This window comes from Schistosoma mansoni, chromosome 2 (genome assembly GCF_000237925.1).
Source record: "Schistosoma mansoni strain Puerto Rico chromosome 2, complete genome".
Classification (NCBI taxonomy): Eukaryota; Metazoa; Platyhelminthes; class Trematoda; order Strigeidida; family Schistosomatidae; genus Schistosoma; species Schistosoma mansoni.
This window is the reverse complement of record NC_031496.1, coordinates 7,380,639-7,403,499: the sequence shown is the minus strand read 5'-3', so window position 1 is coordinate 7,403,499 and position 22,861 is coordinate 7,380,639. Positions and strand designations below refer to the sequence as shown.

Here is a 22,861-nt window from a genome sequence, read left to right as displayed (position 1 = left end):
TCCTGTAGCTACTGGCTTGGTAAGTTCATTCCCTTAGAGCAGTTTCCACCAGTTCCCATGAAAATAAAACATGTGTAGAATTCCATTTAACCAGCGTCAGGACAAGGTGATGAAGGGTAAACAAGTACGCAGGATTTTTTATATCTGTTTGGAAGATCTATAAATTCCTTGAAAAAAAAACTAGAAACGCCATGAAAATTCAGGAAAACATCTTATCCGATCGGTCCCAAAATCATCCATAAGCCCAAGACCATATGGAATGTCATAAGTGCCCTAGACTTTTGTAAACAGACTAACATTGGAGTAAAGAGCTTTTCCCCGTATTTCGTTCCTCTTATCTCGTGCTAAAGTTTTTGTGTAGAGTTAGCCGGAGATTATTAGAATAGCTTAGGAAACCGATTCAAGCCTTCATTTAAAAGATCTGTCAATATCTGCCTTCCCAAATCCTTCCTTACGAAGCGATTCCAGAGACAATGAAAGCAGAGGACGAGAGAGAAAGGATATGAATGTATATTTGATGCGATGGTCTATGAGTCGAGATGTATGAGAGATGCCTACTGACCCACACTATGTCGACATAGATGACCATTTGCTGTCATCTATGCTATGCAGTGTGACCAATGCAGAGATTGGTTTCATGAAACATCTACAGATCTTACAGTAAGTGATCACAACAAACTTAGTAAGTCAGATCGCATTTGGGAGTGTGGCACATGTAACATGAAGGCTGAGTCGCCAAGCAATATCATCATTCTCTCAACTTGTGTCTTACAGAAAAGCCATCCAAGTGCAACCGTGTTCCCCAAAAATTCTGTAGGTGACTGGATCTCCGTCATCAGAGTTAGAAAAGATTGATTGTCACTGCAGCAGATTCCAAACAGCCTAGGTTTTGTAGGAACATCAGCTAGGATATTGACCGTACAACATACCCATAAGATTGTGTAAAGAGTCAGCAAGGAGCACGGGAATCCTAAAAACAATCTAACTGTTAAAAGTAAAGGACGCCAACCTCAACGTACTCGAAAACCTACAAAAGATTACGGTTCGCAGTGATTTTTCCATAATCATTGACAACTCCGACTTTCATCTCAGTCTGCAAGAAAAAAGTGACAGGATGCTCTGAAAAGAGTTAGAAAGGAAGCCCAGACATCCCGAAATCGAATCACTGACGGTTACTTAGCATACTCGAAGAGAGGGTTTGAAGCACCGAAACCTTCCAAGACTCCGTGCAATGTTTACCCGCATTACCAAAGGTAGAGGATGTTCTGCTGGCTAACCAACTTCTGAAATCAAAAGAGGACTTAAGAACACTTCCTGATATGCAATATTCTGAAAACAATCTCATCACAAATATTCCCAGGGAATCTCGTAAGATTTTCTTTTGAGGAAAAATATCGTTGTGCGATATGCCCCAAGAAACACGGACCCTGATTGGGCAGACCATGATATTCCAGGGCGTAAATCCGAAAGACAATCCTTGAAGCTCAAGAATACACTGGTTCATCAAGTGGTGCGATTAGTGAAGAAGGAAGGGGATTATAAAACCCGGTTAGTGTAAATGATCTTCCCATCCTCCCGAATGGCGTCTCCTGCTCTCGAAGCATTTCGTGCCAACAGACGTCAGTTACCAACTTGAATCCACACGTGTCCGAACAGGCCACACAATGTGAGGATCAAGCGCAAAAACAAATTGAAACTATCCCTCTCATTTCGTGAGCTGTCAGGATCAAAGAAAAAGCGTGGAAGGGACAGGAGCTACCACCTCGGAAAAATCTGTATAGGTAGATTTCCTGTCCGTTCATATGGGGCTCATTCAAGCATTAAGGGTGAGGAAGCCCGTGCGTTTGGAATCGAAGGCATTAATGGCCTATATACTAATTCCATGATATTAATGTACAAAAGTGATGAGTTTCGTGAAATAAGTGCTGCTAATAATGCTCATCTGATGAGCATATCGGAAACAAGGACATTTTCTCAGATTACAGACCAGGAGCTAGCAATATCCGTCATGTCTTTGTTTTTTTAACGACAGATAAACGGTAAAGTGAGAGAGGAGCAGCCCTTTACCTGTGATCTTACTCGGTAGCACACCAAGCGTACACTCAAGATTCTATCAATATTGATGAATATGTGTAGTGCTCAGTAAGATTATCTAACACCTCGAGGTGTTCAGTTGGATTCATTTATAGGAAGCTCACTACTGGTGCCGAGTATAACAATCGTATTTTGGGGGATTATCCCGACATACTCGCCTCAGATACACTCATATCCTTATTCTAGGAGACTTAAATATTCCTAAAGTCAACTTAGCTGATCACACGTACATTGGAACTGACAACTCTATTGAAGCTTGGTTCTTCAACCTAATTAAAGAGCTGGAATTATTCGGATATATGGATTCAACAAACTGCTGGGGAAATAATCAGACGTCGTCACACTTAAACTGCATTTTTACAAACCAAGGAGTCTTGATTGACAAGCCCTCACTCTTGAATTTCCTGGGTAAAAGTCATCATGTCTCCATGGCCTTCAATTTTTTCCAATAAATCTGAGCTAAGACATCCTACTAACAACAGGCGCTAGAGTTACTAACACTTGGATGTGCCAGCTTTACAGGACAACATGTAGCAGGTGGACTGGGAAGTTTACCCTCATATTGATGTGGACGCTCATCGGGATTTATTACTGCACGCGATCTTATTATTGTCATGTGTCACAGAGCAGTCTGCCACGCAAACGGTCCCCAAAATTTACAAGCAACCTCCGGTCATCAAGGACCGCACTCTCCGATCGCTAAGACACAAACAGCACTTCTGAGCTGAATATAAACGAACTAGTGACAACAGCACATATAATGCATTTAAACAAGCAAGGGAAAAGTGCATTAAGACAATAGGAAAAGGTGGGCTTCATCATCAAGAAAGCTAATCGATAAATTTGTCTGCAACTTCAAAAGCTTAGTCCTTCATTTAGCCTTTCTTCGGTAAGCCTAAATCGGAATTTCTTAATCTCAAGGTCCTAATGGTATAAACAAAAACGACGGTGAAGCCACCTGTCTTTTCGGCATAACAGTGCTTTCTGACATTTCAACAGTTTCACACTAATTATATTGACGAAGGCTTCACCTGAATCTCAACAAGACTCTCACAAGTGAACCTGAGTTCTGACTGGGTGTACTAGAAGCTGTGGCACATAAACAAGAACACCTCCTGGTCTGGCTATGTTCCATTCTGTTTCAGTCTAGGCAAAACCGTCTAGTGTGATGTTTACACCTTCACCAAGCCCAGGCAAGGTACCAGAAAATTGGGAGCTGGCTCACATTACACCAATATTCAGAGGACGTCGACTTAGCGAAACTTCAAGCTACCTGGCCGTAGAACTTCTCTAAATACCCTGAAAAATGACTGAGTCCCTAATGTGACGGTTCATTTGACTACATACTATCAACAAACTTCTTTCCACCTCGACAGTACGGTTTCAGTAAGGGTAATTTTTTGTAACAAACACATCTATCGCCGTGGAGGGATGGACAACCATCCTTTATCACAAAGAGAAGGCTGGTGTCATATGCCTTGACTTCTCAAAAACTTTTGATAGGGTTGTAGCTGTAAATAAATCCCCAAAATCAATAGCTCATTAAGTGTTCGACATTGGATGCTGACCAAGTTGTTTAAGTGGACTTGTTTAACTGAAGGCTTTCGGTCATGCATCCGTACCAGATCACGTTTCGACTCAGCGTGGGACACTGCTCCTACGTTCACTAGCCAGCTTAGAATAAACGCTTCGCGATATATTGATAACGTATCAAATATATCTTTCCTACCTCTTCTCGTCTGACTTCTGATTTTCATTGGTCGGGGAAAAGCTTCGCATATAGAAGGTGCTACTGGTAACAGGTTGTAAAATCAGAATACTAGTCGTATCTTCAGGGTCAACCGTAGATGTCTTATCAGTAAGATCAACCGAATAGGTATCAACCCGCTATTAATTGATTAGCTTACTTAGTATCTAAACAATCGATTTTTTAAGATTAAGGTAAACTTCATTTTTTCTCAGGCTACAGGATGTCCAAATGGGTTTCAACTCAAATAAATGACCTTCTTAGACAGGTATCATCTGATTTATTACTATTCTCTGATGGTGTGAAATTCCGGGGAGTTTTCAGCCAAGATGAGAAGCCGGAACTTCATGAGGATCCGACTCAACTTGAAAGTCAGGCGGATAATAACGGATTTAGTTTTGAAACTTCAAAGTGCAAAGTAGTTTATCTGAGATATGTTGCAGACTATTAATACAACTGAGGTAACTCCCCTCTAGAGACATACTAAGTTTGAAAGATCTAGGGGTGTTGTTACCATACTATTTGAAGTTTTCCGCTAACTGCGACAGGAATACTTTTACAGTAAACCTTGAACCGGCAACCCCGAAGTATATTTTCGGCCAGTTTTACGACAGAGCTTTCCTCAAGATCTTCAACAGTTTTATTCGACACCATGTTTCCTCTCTCACTCCAAATAGATAAGAATACATTAGAACACACCTAACGGCAAGCCGCGAAATCATTACAAAGACTCAAATCACTGAACCCTTGTCCATTAGAGTATATACGTCTTAGAGGTGGCCTTCTAATGACTTACAACATCTCAGATACCTACTTCATATCAGTTCTATCGCAAACCTTAGGGATCACACCCAGAAACTGGAGGAATAAAATATTCGAACGAAATGCTCTAACCTGGCGGTATCGGTGATTCACTGTGAATAGATATGGAAGCTCGTCAAGCGAAAGTTTCTTCCATTCCGTCCAGCACCATTCGAATCATTTGAGCCCTCCACGAAAATATTGCATACTGAAACTTAACCGCTGGTTCTGAAGAATATATTAATCACTATGCAAAGGATTAAAAAGCTATTTCACTCAATGTTTCTTTGAAAAGCTTGTTTTCATGCTGTTCAGGAAAACACACACGATATGAATATCTGAAGGTCGCCTATGCCTTGAGATGATCAGTGGTGTGCCCGATAGTTTAAGGCTGGTAGTCCATGATCTCATCACGAAAATCCTTACTACAAATCGGTGTGAGTCCTACTCATCTGGTAAGTAGTTATGAACTTTCTCCCTCAGTTTCCGATTTCAGCAGATTCTGTGAAGCAATTTTATTCATTTGGTGAGAATTTGTTCACGTGGTATGTTTACCGTATATTCTCGCAGTTTGTGTTAGTTATTCCAAGCCAGCATCGTTATCGGAAGTAGAAGCTCAGCTGTTTTCGATTTGTAAGCACTAAAGATCAATTCACTTCGTTTTAGTGCAAGTAGACGGAAGAGATATTGATTCAGTTAAACTTAAACGCCTGCTTAGAATCTTACATAACTTGGTAATTTTTCAGCATTCTTATTTTTTCAGCCTTCTGTAAGACGAAAAGCAGAAATTTTGGAGTTTTTCTACCAGCTTTCTAATCACAATTATTGTCGAGTATGTTGTAGTCTCGGTAACTTCAATTTTTAAGCGGAAAGCTGATATCCCGTCTGTTTCTGAAAGCTTATTTCGAAATCCGAACTCTTTTAATAATGGATCAAGTGGCTTCGTGTCTGATTTGTGAGTCTAATTTATTTCCATTTCATTTTGTACCCAGTAATTAGCAGTGTGATCTTTTGAGTTATTTTAATATTCGGAATTAGGTTACTTTACTAATCCGCCTACAATGTCTTGACTTACAAGTGTAATATTGCAGTACTTGGGATCCACGCGTATTTTCAACCTTATGAGTAATAGATAGTTGCAGCTTGACCTAAGTCTAGCACGAAAGTTTCTAGGTAATAATGATAATCACTTATGGTACTGTTTTGGTGTTAGGCATCTTTTTGCATGCATATCAATAGATAGGTATTTGTAGAAGCTGTCCCACAGTCGAGTTTAAAGATTATATACTGAAGGAACATTTTAATTATCGAGTATTTATCTATTTATTTGTACACATATACATTAGTTCAAGGAGGCACCAAAATATATATGCGTCACACAATAAAGATGGAGTTGTGAAGTTATAGGAAACAAAGTGCATATGATAAAAAGGAAATAAAGATGAATAGGAACTAGTGCATGGATGAAATAGTAATGACAATGGGAATAGCAGTTCAGTTAGATCAGATTAAAACATCTTATAAAGTGTTGATTGATACCAGTCGGTAGTTTATCTAGCTATTAAACTGAAGCTTATTTCTATTTAGTTGTTTTTTTCTTTCTATGCTGTTTACTACGAATGCTTGGAATTTCGGAAAATGTCATAAGATCGTCCGCTATTTCATCATCTTATCGTGAAGTCCAATTACTCCTTTTTTTTCGAACGTCTAGTAAAGATATTGACCTGTAGTTTTTTATATCATAACTTAAAAAAATGCATAATATCATCGTTCAGTGTGTAGTAAACCTTTATATTTAGGTGTTTCTTGCTACTTGTTCAATTCTAGTGAAAAAATGCTTTAGATGTCTCATTGTTCCTTTTACTTAATTATTAGCACTTTTCGTGACGTAAGGTGATCCACTTACTCAGTATAAAGTTTTTCACTTCGTTTTTATCCGCACTATCTGCTTTCGGGGTAGCGATTCAGGTACTCAGACTGAAGTACGTGGAGTGAGTTCTTTGGTTAAAAACTGAATTTCTTCCTGCTAGACTACTGCTTCATCTTAAATGGTCATAAATAAGATTCGATAAATGCAGGAAATATGAGGCTCACGGCATTTTATCTCAATCAATTGTTTGCTCACACACTAAGGTTGAGCTTCTCAATGAATCAGTTTGCTTGAATATTTTGCATAGTGTTTGTACTCCGCCATGAAGAGGGTTCGAAATTTTTGGGCAAGATTATTCGGGCATAGTTTCGTTCATTCACTGCTTGTGCTGGTGGTTAAGTATAGTAGGGGATGTTTCATGAGAAACAAATCAGAACATACTGTTTATCAGTGAGATTTGAACAATGTAGCTAGATTTTGAACATTTTTGGAATCCCCATTTTTACACACCTTTGTGAATATAGAGAACATTATCATCACTGACCATGGATTTTCGTACTGCCAGTTATCATTTCATATTTTCTGTTGGTTCATCTATGTGATAGATTTATTAGTAATACCGTTCTATCTGTTAGGATAGTTTGCATTTTTAGATACACATGCTCCGTTATTTTGACGTGTAAATTTTAGTTTGATCTTAAAGCATAATGTATGGAGTAAATTTTGAAAGGAATCTTTTGTAATTTAGAATATCTCACTCTTCCGTCCACCCGAAATCCAAACCGCCTACTCCAACTGTCAGGTCTACCATAAGATCTGGTGATTCATCGAATTCAGCAACAGACCATTTAGTTAATTTATGGGGGCCTTCAGCTGGTGATTCATATAAACCTCCTCTTTCAAGCAGTAGTCTTAATCGTCGTTTCCTTAGTCAGCGTATCAAGAATTCATCACTACCCAAAGGCAAGCCATTTATTTTTATCATTTTTCATAATCTTATTCCCCATAGTTACTTTTTTACATACGGTACTAGAAATAAGGACTTTCTATGGTTCAGCTTCAACATATTACGTAAAATATTGTTTCTAGGCTAATAGTAATTACTAATATGAAGTTCGTACTCCACTAACGCGTTACATTATCTCAAATATTTTAATCACTTGCTATTTCTGTTCTCAAATATCAGACAATTTACTACTCCTTATATCTACACTAAACCAAAACACATTTAGCATATTTGTTCTAGTTTATATTATTGTCTTAGAAATATGTCGGAAATATAAGTAAAGTATTGCTATAATTTGGTCTATGCGACTGTAACTAATACTTTTCGGACACCCTAGTAGTTTTCATTGTCAAGATTTCCGTTCAGTTGATTTTCTTCTCCCATTTGTAAGCAGAGTGGTAAGTCGGTTTGGTAAACTTACTGATTTTTTTTTATCATACCTTGTGGATCTGTTCATGTATACAAAGTCAGTGTTTTGACTAGTCATCAACTCTCAGAAGATTATTGATAGATAGGCCAGTCGAACTTATAGAATTTAAGTGTCAAGTAATTCACATTTTCAACGTAGTTACCCAGTCTTATGTGTTTATTAATAGTACTCTATCACATCTATTTAACCAGACTTTGTCTTGACTTAAACTAGGATTAAATATCTAATAAAACAGATCCAGTTAAGAACCATGTATTGTAGTTCAATTGATGCAGTGTTAAACACGCAACTCAGATTATTCGTTTACATTTGGAAGGTTAGTTTTTCTTTTGTTATCGGTCACAAACTTTATAATGAATATTATTTGAAAATATTTCGCATCATATACTGGGTCACTGAGAACCAAACCAATACTAGATAGCCGTTTTACTCTTTCACAAGACTACCCGGTTTAATGTTCAATGTCATCATTAAAACTGGCTGCAAATATTATATTTGGCTTTTTCAAAGCAGAACTTTGTAGTGAGTTATGCTTTTCATTGTTTGTAGGATGGATTAAAATTATTATCTGGCGATTCATAACCTTCACTTGTCATTTGATAGCGGTTTCTGATTAGAGTTATGAAAGTGAACTAATGATTAAATCATTTGGCTTCCAATCAGTTGGTTGGAGGTTCTAAACTATTCGCTTTAGCTTAGAGTAACGTTTATCCGTTGTCATTGATAACACAAGTATTGCTCATTGACGAGTTAAACACGGAAACTATTGGATATTAACTCGGTAGTCTGAAGGTCAAGCTCTCTTCGTGGGATGTGGAGGTTCTGGTTTGTATGTCTGAAGGTGTCGCGGATGTCCTTTTCTGAAGTCTCATAATAAGGAGAACTAGCTTTCCAGCACTTCCTTTTCTTTCAAATTTGTCTAACTAAAGTTAGTTCTTAACGTAGACCACAAATACAATACTTTCCACAAATCTATGTCAATAGTGATTTCGATCAGCTTTAGTCTCTTTTATCAGAACTCGGTGTTTTGTCTTACTTTTTTAAAAGGTTTTCACTGATAACTGTTTTTCGACTGTTGTTTGAGGGCTAATGATGCCGCTCGGTTACTCAAACCGAAGTAGGTGAATCAGAATTCGAACACGGGATATAGTGTTTGAAAGTCGAACTCCTTGACCCCTGAAAGGTTCGATATGAAGTATTTTTCGCCCTGTCGGTTAAATTGAATAAGTACATCTACATCATCAGATTTATTGGCATTCTTACCGCAACTCAAACCTAAAACTGATTGCTTTCGAACGTCACAGCATTACTTAACAAACTTTAAAATTACGGTTTCACGAAAGTCTCAGCAATTGAAATTAAACTGATTTGACGTTTCATCGAACAGTGGAGTTGGAGTCTCATTAAAAAAAATAATCGAAATGCGAATTTTCAAAGATAGTTAAGGCCAAAAATAAATATCTACTGAACAACCGTCCAGTCATGTTCAAATTTGCTGGTTGTAATTGGAGTATAGTATCCATATTTTTGACTTACGAGCTTTCAAATCTATTAGAACTCTATAATCCATGTAATGGTTATTTCATTTACTGCATATTTTACTTTCGATACTCATTTAGTTAAGGAAGAAACTCAGAATGAACTTATAGTTAACTATTTTTCTTTGGCGTTTCAGCTGCCAGTCGAACAACGGTTTCGGAAGCTGATCTCCTGCGTGAACTAGTATTTGTACTAAATGGTATTGGAGGGAATCTTATTAAATATGATCATATACAGGATTCTTTCAGAGTATGTCTAATGCCTTTTTGTCTTAAAAAATTTTCATCCTTTCTTGAAAAATATGTTTATGTATTAAGACGCGACTAATTCAACTTTGGAGTTGTGTACATTTGTTTAGTGAGAATTGCTGAATTTCTAGTAGTTTTTACGTGGAATAACTTCGTTAAAGTTATGCAAGTTGGGCGATTGACGTGTTTCATTTATTTATTTATTTGGACACATGAATATTGGTATAAGGGGGCAACAGATATATATGCGCCACACAATTTGTGAGGGTTATAATGCTGCGCGAATGCCCAGACCGAACATACTGCCACACAAACATACTTATACCTATTACCTCTCGTGGAGGAGCATAGGCCTACTATGTGTACCTATCTGACATGTGTTTAGCTATTGGATATTCAAATTACAAAATTAAAGTTATGTATCACTGAAACATCAAGTTAAATAGAAAAAAGGCTTATCGTACATATACTTCAGTAATTATTTAAAATACAATTTCTTATGTAGATAGATTTCAATTTAATCTGTTCTGGGTCATATTAATCAACTCACTTTGTTGATCAGAATTCATTATTCTATGAGTTCTGTCTTAATTATTCTTGAATGCAACTTGATTTTATTTGAGTATTTCTCCTACAATAGGATCAAAAAAATGAGGAATAAATTAATAAAAGTTATATTAACCATTTGAGTGTTTTGTAACCTCCGGCGCCGGTCTTGGGACAGATCTTTGAGTTACTGAAATGATATTTTGTACGTTTTGAATAAAATAATTCTCAGTTTATCATACTTAAGATCTATTCTTCTCTCCCCCAAATGCCCTGGTACGGCCGAGAGTGGGGAGAGTCCACTCTCCCTCTCGAAATGCTCTCACATGGCCACGCGAATATATAGCCTCTGCCACAAAAGTCCTACTCACTGCCTTCTCGTGGCGGGGGTGTTGTTTACGAAAGTGAGAGGACGAAAAGCGAATGTCCGGCGCTTTAACCGGGTTGGTGGACACGGAGGGTCCACCTAGGAGAGTTGGAAAACCCTGATTCCAAACCAATGGTGCACATGGGCTCCAGTATCCTGATGGAACGAATGGCGAATGAACCTGCTGTTGGTCACCGGCTACCATGGGACTGCATCTCCTCACGATGCTCCACTGCCTTGTGGATCAGACCTTTAGGTCAAAGGCTCGGGGTGTGGCCCCCTAAGAAAACCACCTGCTTCGGTTTGGGCACCTGGGCAGTATCACAGCCCACACACAAATAAATGAAATGATGAATTCTATTGACGATACTATCCTCGCTCATACTAGAAGCAAGACAATTTACATTATTATTATGATTATTACCATTATTATTATTATGATTGTTATTATTATTATTATTACTATTATTTACTACGTCGCTTTTTCACTCCCTTTATTCCCAAATTGTGTGTCCTTCCTTTCCAACTTATGCAGTAGCTCGCCCATGGTGGAAACTCTGTCCTATCTAAACGATCTCCAGTCACTGTCTGGTTGAAAGTGAATGCTTCCACCGATTACGAATACTGAAGCAGTCTTTCTGAAACCACGTACGCCGTTCAAGCTGGCTTCCTTCAACGTTCGCACACTAATGCAGATCGGAAAACAGATCGGGCTGGCTATGTCTCTAGAAAGTCTTAATATTGACGTTTGCTGTCTATCCGAGACCCGTATTCAAGACTCTAGTGAAGTACTACAAATTCGCTCTCCATCTGTCGCTTCGAAAAGCTTGTTTCACGTGCGCTTATCCGGGGACTCTGTGGCATCTTCGTCTGGTCTTGCAATAAGCGCTAGGGCTGAGGCAGCACTAATCGATTGGATCCCCATTAACAGTCGGTTATGTGCTGTTAGATTAGAAAGTTCCATCAAAGTGAGAAGAAACCGGAGTGAGAAACGGTGTCTTTTCGTCATCTCCGCCTATGCCCCGACAGATTGCAGCCCGGATGCAATCAAGGATGAGTTTTACCACCAGTTAACAGTTCTTCTCCAGAAAGCGCGTTCGACAGATATTGTAGTATTAGCCGGAGACTTGAATGCTCAGGTCGGGCGTCTAGGCACAGAAGAGAGTCGTTTAGATGGCCGATGGGGACTTGTTGGTCGCAGGACAGATAACGGGGACCGTTTGCTGCAACTGTGCACAGACTACAACCTGTTTCTGGCCAGCACTAACTTCCGACACAGTCATCTCCGGTGTGCCACCTGGCGTCCTCCCTCTGCATCTCAAGCCTGGACTCAGATTGATCACATCGCGATCAGCTACCGCTGGCGTGGTTGTGTACAAGACTGCCGCTCCTTTTGGAGTACCTATCTGGAGTCTGATCATGCCCTGGTCTGCGCCAATCTCACCTTACTTTTCAGTGGCCGAAGGATTGACCACCACCAACGGATTGATGTTAGTAAACTGGCTGCAACTTTTGTTTCCAGTAAGTATCGAGCGGAGCTAGCCTCTAGGCTAGCTACCATCCCACCGAAAAGTATAGATGAGCATTGGTTGCATCTTCACGACGCCATGAAAATGGCGAGTAAAGCCGCTTGCGGCTTCGCGAAACGTCCCGCTTACAAGCACTGGGTTCCTTCTGGCTCCTTACAACTGATGGAAGCCCGTCGGTCTACTCCGGGTGACCGTGAGTTTGACCACAAACGAAGGCTGTTACGTAATGAAATCGGGCAAAGCTTGCGTAAGGACCGAGAAGCCTGGTGGTCGCAGCGTGCTAACGAGATGGAAGCAGCAGCTGCATCTGGTAACTGCCGGAAGCTCTTCCAACTCATCCGAGCCACTGGCAGCAAGAAGTCTGGTGTGAGTGAAACAATCTACGAGGATGACGGGATGCCAATCACTAACATCTCTCGACGTCTTGGACGATGGGCGGAATTTTTCGAAGGGCAGTTCAACTGGCCTGCTGCTCCGGCAACATCAACCAGTTTGTCCTGCCCCCCATGGCCGGTGACGACTGATCCACCGAACGAGGCGGAAGTCCGCAAGGAACTCCAACTCATGAAGCGCTACAAATCACCGGGCCCAGATGACTTACCTCTGGCTCTTTTTAAAGATGGTGGTGACTTTCTGGCTAAGGAACTGACGGTGTTGTTTGCAAAGGTTTGGGAGCAAGAAAGTGTTCCAACATCATGGAATGAGTTGATTGTCGTCCCTATCTTTAAAAAGGGTTCACGTTGTTCCTGTAATAACTTTCGGGGGATAAATCTACTTCCGATTGCGTCCAAACTATTGGCTTCTATCATTCTTCGAAGGTTGTTTAAAACCCGAGAACGATTGACTCGCGAGGAGCAGGCTGGTTTTCGTTCTGGTCGAGGATGCATTGATCACATCTTCACCTTCCGCCAAATGTTAGAACACCGTCATACTTATCGCAGGCCAACAATCGTAGTGTTTCTTGATATCAGGGCTGCCTTCGATTCGTTGGACAGGACTGTTCTCTGGGATTGTCTATTGAAGAAGGGTGTACCTGAGAAGTTCATTAACATCTTAAAGGCCCTGTATACGAACACCTCAGGCAGAGTGAGGGCATACAACCACCTTTCTCCCTTGTTCCATTCGAGCAGTGGGGTTAGGCAGGGTTGCCCAATCTCACCATTCCTCTTCAACTTTGCCATCGACGACATCCTGGAAACAGCTCTGATGGATGTAAGTAATGGCGGTGTGGATATGTTGCCTGGAGAACGACTTCTCGACCTCGAGTATGCGGATGATATTGTCTTACTGTGCGATAATGCCCAAGGCATGCAATCCGCACTTAATCAGTTGGCAGTCAGTGTCCGCAGGTACGGCATGTGTTTTGCACCCTCCAAGTGCGAAGTACTCCTACAAGACTGGCAGGATTCTCATCCTGCACTCACCCTAGATGGTGAGCAGATTGAAGTAGTTGAGAAGTTCGTGTATCTAGGTAGCTATATAAGTGCTGGTGGTGGCGTGAGTGATGAGATTGATGCACGTATAATGAAAGCCAGAGCGGCTTATGCCAATCTGGGCCATCTTTGGCGCCTTCGTGATGTTAGTCTGGCTGTAAAAGGTCGGATCTACAACGCGTCGGTGAGAGCAGTTTTGCTCTATGCTTGTGAAACCTGGCCTCTCCGAGTTGAGGATGTTAGACGTCTCTCTGTGTTCGATCATCGTTGTCTCCGAAGGATTGCTGACATCCAGTGGCAACACCATGTTAGTAATGCAGAGGTTCGGCATCGTGTGTTCGGGCGCAGAGACGATAATTCAATTGGTGTCACCATCTTGAAACACCGACTTCGGTGGCTTGGACATGTTTTACGAATGTCGTCCCAGAGAATTCCACGTCGTGCATTATTTGCCGACTCTGGGACTGGTTGGAAAAAGCGGAGAGGAGGTCAGTGTATGACATGGTATCGTGGCATGAAAGAAAGCTGCAAAGGGCTAGCTTCTGTTGATCCTTCACGACTCCCTGGCTGGGGTCCGAGAGATGGTGCAACACAGTGGCTAGAGACATTATCAGATATGGCTCAGAATAGAAGCCAGTGGCGATCCTGCTGCAACCTTCTTTTACTTTCTACATAAAGAGTGGTTCTAACTTTCTTAACTGAAAGAGTCTTCTGGTTGTACATTTTAGTCCGCGTTATCTTTTCATCCTTTCTCTTCCTACTTTCATTATTTTGTGTGGCGCATATGTATCTGGTGCCCTTTTGTACCAATATATATGTGTTTAAATAAAATAAGAAAAATCTATTCTTCTCTATGTTGGCTTCATGATAAAATGTGCAATATATATTTTGATAAATTGTTTTCCCCCCAGTTAGTATCAACTGCAAATGTTCCTGTCGGTCAGCAAGATTCAATTCATAGGATAGCTGAATGCGGATGGTTACATAATCAAATTAAACAATTTGTAAGTCGTGCTCGAAATGATAGATCTGCTGGGACTATTGTACAAAGTTTTGCTTCTGGCTTACATGAACACTTAACTGAGTATTACCGTCTGGTCGCCACTTTAGAAGTAAGCGTATTTATAGATATATTTATATATAGTTGGTGGTTAAACTTCCTGATATATTTAATTGATTCATATGTTTTAATATATTTGAGGTCTTATGAGTTTAAGTAAACTTTCATTTCTGATTATTCGCTAATAGACTCTGTAATATATCGCCATAATCGTTTTTCTCATAACAAACTGTAGTCCTTTAAATATAGATATAAGATTATCTTACTATTTATTTCGAACTGTGTTATTTTTAGTTGAACAAACAACATTCACTTCTTTTATATAAGTGGTTATTTGTTATCAGGCGTTGTTATCAACGTGTACTAGAACTTATTTATTCTATCCATGTTAGTGAGAGCTCTCAAAATTTGTTGTATGCTATTACAGTTTGAAGTTAGGGCTTTTGAAACATTATGAGCTTAATTTTTCGTAAGTAAATTGTATAATTGAAAGACAATACCCATTTTTTTTAGGTTGCATGATATCGCAAATTTCAATCTTTCTCAATGTAGTTTTGGGTTTTAAAGATTTACCGGGTAACTAAAGTGTTGTAAAGTTTCTTGTTTGAGAAAAAAAGCACGTATGTGCAACCAAACAGATTAATAAATAATATACGATATTACACGATAGGGTATTGACCGGAATTAGGATGATGTACAAAACAGAATCTGACTTGTTTATCGCACGTTAGGCTTTTATACGTTTCGTGTGATCGTGTAGTTAAGTTTTAAATTCATGTTGCAGCAGATTTACATCTTGATGATTTCCGTGTGTATTACGTCGAACATTTTTAAAAGGCAGTACATTGATGACTTTATTCTAGAGTTATGAAGATTTTTCGTGTTATCATAACGTCTTAACACAATTTTCTTTTACTAGAGTAACACTTTTATTCTTAAAAGAAACAGTGGACTGGGTTCTTTGGATTGATTGTCTTATTTTTCACTTTTTGAAATTATTTTTAGAGGTCTATTTGATTGAATGAGTTGATTTTCGGCGTTCATGGTATGAGTAAAGAACTCGAAGCAATGATTCATTTTGACTGATTGTTGATATGATCCATTCAGTGTACTAGTTGGTTTCGTAGATATTTTATTCGGTTTAATATATTTTTCAAAGGTGATTTTTATATCACTAGACTTCTTGTTACTAGGAGCTTGAGTAAATTGGCTTTATTCTAAGGAATAGCTAAATGCAATCACTATTTCTTTATTTCCCTGTCTATTTAAAATCATCCAGTTCGATTTATGCAGATGGATTACATTTATACTTTTTAACTTTTCTGTGTGTGAAACACTGTAACTGTATGAAGACCGTAAGCAGAATTCCTCTCTGATGTTTATCAAAGAGTATTACTTCTCTATACTTTTACCAATCATATTGAGAATAAATAGCTGTATAGCGTCTAATAATTAATATTATACATCAGTTAATATCTGTATGAGATTAGTGAGAAACACTTTTTTCAATCGTTGAAAATACACAATATAAAATGTTATCGGATATCAACATTGCAATCAATAATTTTTAGTTACTTACTGAGAACCAGGATACCTTTTTAAATTTCGAAAAATATATGTGACTTGTAATAAGATTTTACACTCAGTTTTTCTTCATGATCTAATGCATTCCGAACTTTTTCTATTAAAAAAAACATAGGTATAATATTAATGGGTTGATTGGCAGACACGTATTCTATATACGACTAATTTGTTTATAACATGAATTTCAGGACTTGTTACTCTTTTGTATGTGTGTGGCTTAAACTCATGGTGAACAATATGATCTCAAGTGTTGTTAGAAGTATGAGAGCAGGTGTCACTTCTCAGTTGCCCATACCATACAAGAATATTTCTTGTTGAGAGACCTAATAAGGAAGTTGAGTTAGTATCAGTCTTTGTTACTTGAGAGCGCGACTGCAGAGCTCAGTGGACAATTGTTTGAGCACGATAAAACATTGGAATTTTTCGATGTGTTAGCTCCGTACTTAAAAAGACCTTGCCGCCGGAGAAAATCTCGGGGTAAGGTAAGGTGCAACATTTTTAGGATTGACCCTTTCTGAACCCTCCTTTCTTTCATAAGAAACCGGCATCGATGAAGATGCTAGTTGTCTGGAAAAATGCTTTATTTTTGTCACACCCCACTTAGGTTAGCAGTACAACTTCATCCTCAGACCTTAAGTTGCTGCTTTTATTCTTACTGTTTCCCAGCCGACCTATCTGGAATGTTAGAATTTAAAGAAACAAATGTTCCAGTCAATGTAGCTCGTTTAAGTCATCATGATAAGAAGCCTGACTATCTCCTCAAGGTAGTAGCTATGGTCAGAACTTGAACGAAAGACTATATATATTTGCTACTGTATTTTAGTAGTATATAATATAAAAATGAAGTGTTATTCTATATACTGTAAGCAACTATGTGTGGTAATCAATCAAAGTTTGAATCGAGTTTTTCTCTTTATTCTTGTCTGATATTTTTATTATTTATCAGTCACAACTGAATCAAGATAAACATGATTTTTCCGGAGATCATCACACTAATCAGTCTGATCAAGGCACAGACTATGGTAGATCGCTAGAAAATATTGCAAGTTTGATGCATGGTGATGTTGGAGGCTTGGATTCTCATGCCGATCGTACCGGTGATCATCAGTCAACCTCGTCGTTATCTTTTTTTCAACCGTTGACAATAACTCGGTTGGTTTTATGGACTCAAGAGCCTCGGTTGAGACTACGATTTCTAGCCAGCTTATGTGATGTTTGTCGCGGTTTAAGGGGTGGAGCATTAGCATCTGCAGTGTTTTCTTATACACTTCATGGAGATCCTGAAGTAGCTTTGATTATGCGACATTTAATGTCCAATATTGCTTCCAGTTTGTTACATTTTATTAGTAAATGGATTTATGATGGTCATCTAGACGATCCATATCAAGAATTCTTTGTTGAATCAGATCCGTCAGTGAAAATGGATCGTTTATGGTATGATAAATATAATCTTCGGCATAATATGATTCCAGTATTTATCACTGCAAGCCAAGCTAATAAGGTATATTTATTATGTGTATAATTTCGTGAATTAAATTTTGTTGTCTTATTAAAAACGTTAAGGAAATTTTTTGTTTAACTGAACAGTAATGGCCTATTAATTGAAGAGTGTATAACTCTTAACCAATGAGTTACAACTCCAAACCCTTCACTCCACTTCGATTTAAGCAGTTATATGGTATCGCTGTTTCTTATAAAAAGAGCTTAGCTCAAATTGTTAATTTTCCATCAATCAATTTCGTGAATGAACTATGCAGTATTGCCTTTTGTAAAGTATTCTTTCCTCAATTAGTATAGAAGTAGAGTGATGAAGACATAGGTACTAAAATTCTGTTAAAATTTAGCTACGTAATAGTCAAAGAGGAATCATAATGAAATAACAATATAGAAACGCGATATGAAAGATTTCTTGTTTAATAATTGTAAATAAGATGAAGGTATGAACGAATAAAGATATATAAGATATAAAACAGAGATTGGAGAGGCAGCTGTATACTTGAAGAATATAGGAAGATGAAGAAGCGAAGATGAACACAACAAGGAATAACTGATAAAATATGATAAGGTACACAAACCATGTTAAACTAAAAGATTGAATATACCGTTTCTGCACACAAATCTGACCCGAACTGACGAAGCACCACAAGTTTCTTATTTAGCTTCCGTTGGAACCAGCTTATCTCAATTTATGAATAATTTCGAACGAGGACTCAGGCGGAAGTAAATGCCCACAATTTCCTAGGTGTTCAACAATTGAGCTAATGGGTGGTTTTCATGCACATTTCGACAACCAACCTAAACAATATTCAGGTATGCATTTGGAAAGAGCACATTTTGTGCGGCCAGTATAAAAAATTACAAAACAGCAAGTAAACTGGTAACCCAAAGCGGACAAAATATGATGAAAAATTGTGATAACAACTGTCCTCAAGCGTATGACAAAAGAATCCAACGGATGAGTTTGTAAATCGATGTCAGCCAGTCATATGTAATTTAGAGCATGGCAGATATGTGCATTGGTTCAAATTGCCACGCCATATAAGTACATCTAGATGTAATTATCAATGCAAATGCCAGTTAGAGTAGTAGAAGTAGTAACAGTATCAGTGGTATTAGAAGAGATTAGGTATAAACAATGGTAAAATAATTAACTATTCAAAATATTTGATTTTTTTTGTCCATTAAATTTTATAAGTCATTTTGGTTCTCAGTGATCTTTTCAATATGTAAATAATCTCCAAAAATACTATGTTATTGTCCATAAAAGAAAATTATCCTTGATGAGGTTGTGGATCCACACCTTCTGAGTAGTAGCGCACTTCTAGTATAGTGAATGAAAGCTCAAAAACGGTAAACCAATTTCTTGTTTTATGCAAAATCACACAGTGTCTTTGTAAAATATGAAGATCATACATTAAATACCTCATTCGCACAACTTTCTTCAGTTGTCCTTTACATACTTCATTATTTTTCTAATTCTTTGGTTATTCCAATTGCTCCTCGTTCTTTCCTGTTCTATTTATTTCAATCTACTGTTGGTACTTACTTACTTTACTTACGCCTGTTACCCCCAATGGAACATAGGCCGCCGACCAGCATTCTCCAACCCATTCTGTCCTGGGCCTACCTTTCTAGTTCTATCCAATTGTTGTTCATTCTTCTCATATCTATTTCCATTTCTCGGCGTAATATGTCCTTTGGTCTTCCTCTTCTCCTTTGGCCTTGAGGATTCCAAGTCAGGGCTTTTCTTGTGATGCAGTTGGGTGCTTTCCTCAATGTGTGTCTTATCCAATTCCAGCGCTTCTTCCTGATTTCTTCCACTGGGATCTGGTTGGTTCTCTCTCACAGTAGGTTGTTGCTGATAGTGTCTGGCTAACGGATCCGAAGTATCTTGCGTAGAAAACTGTTATTAAACACTTGTATCTTCTGGATGGTGACTTTCGTGGTTCTCCAGCTTTCCATCCCAAACAGTAGAACTGTCTTGACATTTGTATTGAAAATTTTGACTTTGGTGTTGGTTGACAGTTGTTTTTAGTTCCAGATGTTCTTTAATTGTAAATATGCTGCTCTTTGTCGATTCGCGCCTTCACATCTACATCAGACCCACCGTGTTCATCAATGATGCTGCCCAGATATGTAAAGCTTTTTACATCCTCCAAAGCTTCTGTGTCAAATGTAATTCGAGTGGTGCATGTTATGTTGTATCAGATAATCTTACTTTTCCCTTCGTGTATGTTCAGACCTACTGCTGCTACACTGATCGTTTTCTCCTGTATTTGTTGTTGCGTGTGTGATAGAAGAGCCAGATCATCTGCGAAGTCTAGATCGTTCAGCTGCATCCTAGCTGTCCATTGTATCCCATGCTTCCTCCCAGATGTTGACGTCTTCATAATCCAGTCGATCACCAGGAGAAAGAGAAAGGGTGAGGCTAAGCAACCTTGCATGACGCCGATCTTTACTTCGAACGAGTCAGTGAGTTGTTTTCCATGCACGATTTGGCAGTTTAGTCCATCATAGGAGTTCCGTATGATATTGACTATCTTTTCAGGCACGCCGTAGTGTCGAAGAAGCCTCCATAGTGTTGTCCTGTCTACGTTATCAAACGCTTTCTCGTAGTCAATGAAGTTGATGTAGAGTGATAAATTCCATTCAATTGATTGTTCCACAATGATCCGTAGTGTTGCGATTTTGTCAGTACACGGTCGATCCTTACGGAATCCAGCATGTTGGTTTCGAAGTTGGATGTCTACGAAGTCCTTCATTTTGTTTAACAACACTCTGATGGAGACCTTTCCTATATTAAAAGAAGACTGATGCCTCCGTAATTCTCACACCTGATATCACCTTTCTTTGGTATTTTGACCAGGTGTCCTTCTTTCCAGTCTGTTGGTACTTGTTCTTATTCCCAAATCTTTCTGAAAAGAATATGGAGTATCTTTGCAGTTGCTGCTACGTCTGCTTTTAGTGCTTCTGCTGGAATGTTGTCTGGTCCCGCTGCTTTGCCACTCTTGATTTGTCCGATGGCCATGCTGATCTCTTCGATTGTTGGTGGGCCAACATTGATTGAGAGGTCCTTGGGTGCCGCTTCGATGTTGGGTGGGTTCAGTGGAGCTGGTCGATTCAAGAGTTCTTTAAAGTGTTCTACCCACCTGTTCCATTGTTCTTCAATGTTGATGATTACTTTGTCTTCCTTGCTTTTCACTGGTCGTTCTGGTTTACGATAATTTCCAGCGAGTTGCTTTGTTGTGCCATACAATCGCCTCATGTTTCCTTCTCTTGCAGCCTTTTCCGCCGTCATTGCTAAATCTTCCACATATTTACGTTTGTCGATTCTGATGCTCCTCTTCACTTGCTTGTTTACTTCTGTATATTCAGCTTGTTCGTTGGCTTTTTATGTTCTTGTTCGTCTGATATTGATTGCTGCCTTCTTGTTTCTCCTTTCTTCAATCTGATCCAGTGTACCAACAGTGATCCATTCGTTGTGATGGCCCTGAACCTCCTGACATGTTGAAGTGATTGCCTCCTTGACCCCTTTCCAGTTATTCTCCATGGTAGTTCCCTCTCCAGTGAGTAGATTGTGAAAGTCCTGGGACCTATTGCTGTGGGCTATCATGAATTTGTTGAGTTTGTCAGCATCTCGAAGAAAAGCCATACTAAAATTTTGTGATGTTGTCCACCCTGTTCTCCAGTGTTTCTTAGGTTTTAATTTCATCTTGGCGACCAGCAAATGATGACCTGATGCTATATCAGCTCCTCTCCTGGTTCTCACATCCTCCATCGTCCTCCTGAAATTTGTATTGATGCAGATATGGTCGATTTGGTTCTGTGTATTGTGATCCGGTGAAGTCCATGTGGCTTTTTGTATGCGTTTGTATGGGAATTTGGTACCACCTATGACCAGTTTGTTGAAGGCACATAGGTTTACAAATCTCTCACCATTTTTGTTCCTTTCTCCCAGTCCATATTGTCCCATGATGTCTTCGTATCCGATGTTGTCCATTCCAACTATGGCATTTAAGTCTCCCATCAGAATGGTCAAGTCCTTTGTTGGGCATTTCTCGACGATTGATTCCAGCCTATCGTAGGATTGATCTTTAACGTCTTCATTGTAATCGTTGATAGGCGTATAGCATTGAATGACGTTCGTTGTAATGCCCTCTTTCTTTGTTTTGAAGGGGGCTTTGATGATCCTTGGTTCATGAGATTCCTATCCTATAAGTGCTTTTTGTGTTTAATCGGACAGCATTAATGCAATTCCTTGTGCATTTGGGGAATTTTCTTCTTCATGGCCGGAGTATAACAGCAGCTCCCCTGAAGCTAGTCTTTGTTGTCTAACCTGCGTCAAATGTGTTTCACTGATTCCAAGCACCACTAGGTTGCACCTTTTCATTTCTGCAGCAATTTTTAGCGAGTTAGTTTTCTACGGGTTGGGGTCGCTAACCCTATGCCCAACACTCCTCCTTTATCCGGGCTTTGTACCGGTATTAACCTCAGAGGGGCTCGAGGCGGAGTTATCTGCTGTTCTGCATTCTATTTCTGCTTCATACTACTTATATCTATCCACATATGAGGTGCACCCCACACTAGTACAAAGCAACAATCCAATAGTCTATTGTTCTGAATGATATTCTAGGTAAAACCAGTTTGTGGTGTAATATAAAGAAGTATTTTAATTTTTTATCGTTGAGGATTTCCAACCATTTTGTTCTTGTTTTTTACTATCTCCATGTTCCTAGATTCTTGTTACTGGTAAATCGATCAACTTTTTAATTCATGTGTGTGGCGAAAAACAAGGCATTAAAAATCGTGAATCTATTCGTCATACACGTTTAAAAAAAGGTTTGTTTTGTTCAAATGTTATATAGTTATTTTGTCTTTTTATTGTGTTGATTCACAGAATGGATTTATAAGCCAAGACCCTTACATCCTTACACACTCACGTGTACAGCACAATATCTTCATATGTCTAAGCAATTATTTAGACTGATATAATGTATGTAAAATTTTGATGTAATTCCACAATAATAATAGTAACGATAATAACAGGTATATGCATTGTTTAAATCGATTGTAGTAGCATTTCTTACATGTGTAATTTGATAGGTGG

General features: G+C 38.9%; 1 protein-coding gene across 1 annotated transcript in view; it reads left to right on the top strand.

The window, feature by feature from the left end:
- Positions 1 to 8,409: 8,409 nt before the first annotated feature.
- Positions 8,410 to 22,861, top strand: part of Smp_159180 (putative gamma-tubulin complex component 3 (gcp-3)) — a gene marked incomplete at both ends in the record, with an annotated part of 32,668 nt that continues 18,216 nt past the window's right edge. The window contains 5 exons of the mRNA XM_018795526.1: positions 8,410 to 8,470; positions 9,624 to 9,736; positions 14,522 to 14,722; positions 17,201 to 17,755; positions 22,491 to 22,593. Coding sequence (XP_018649830.1) covers positions 8,410 to 8,470; positions 9,624 to 9,736; positions 14,522 to 14,722; positions 17,201 to 17,755; positions 22,491 to 22,593 — 1,033 coding nt within the window. The remainder of the gene's footprint in view (positions 8,471 to 9,623; positions 9,737 to 14,521; positions 14,723 to 17,200; positions 17,756 to 22,490; positions 22,594 to 22,861) is intronic.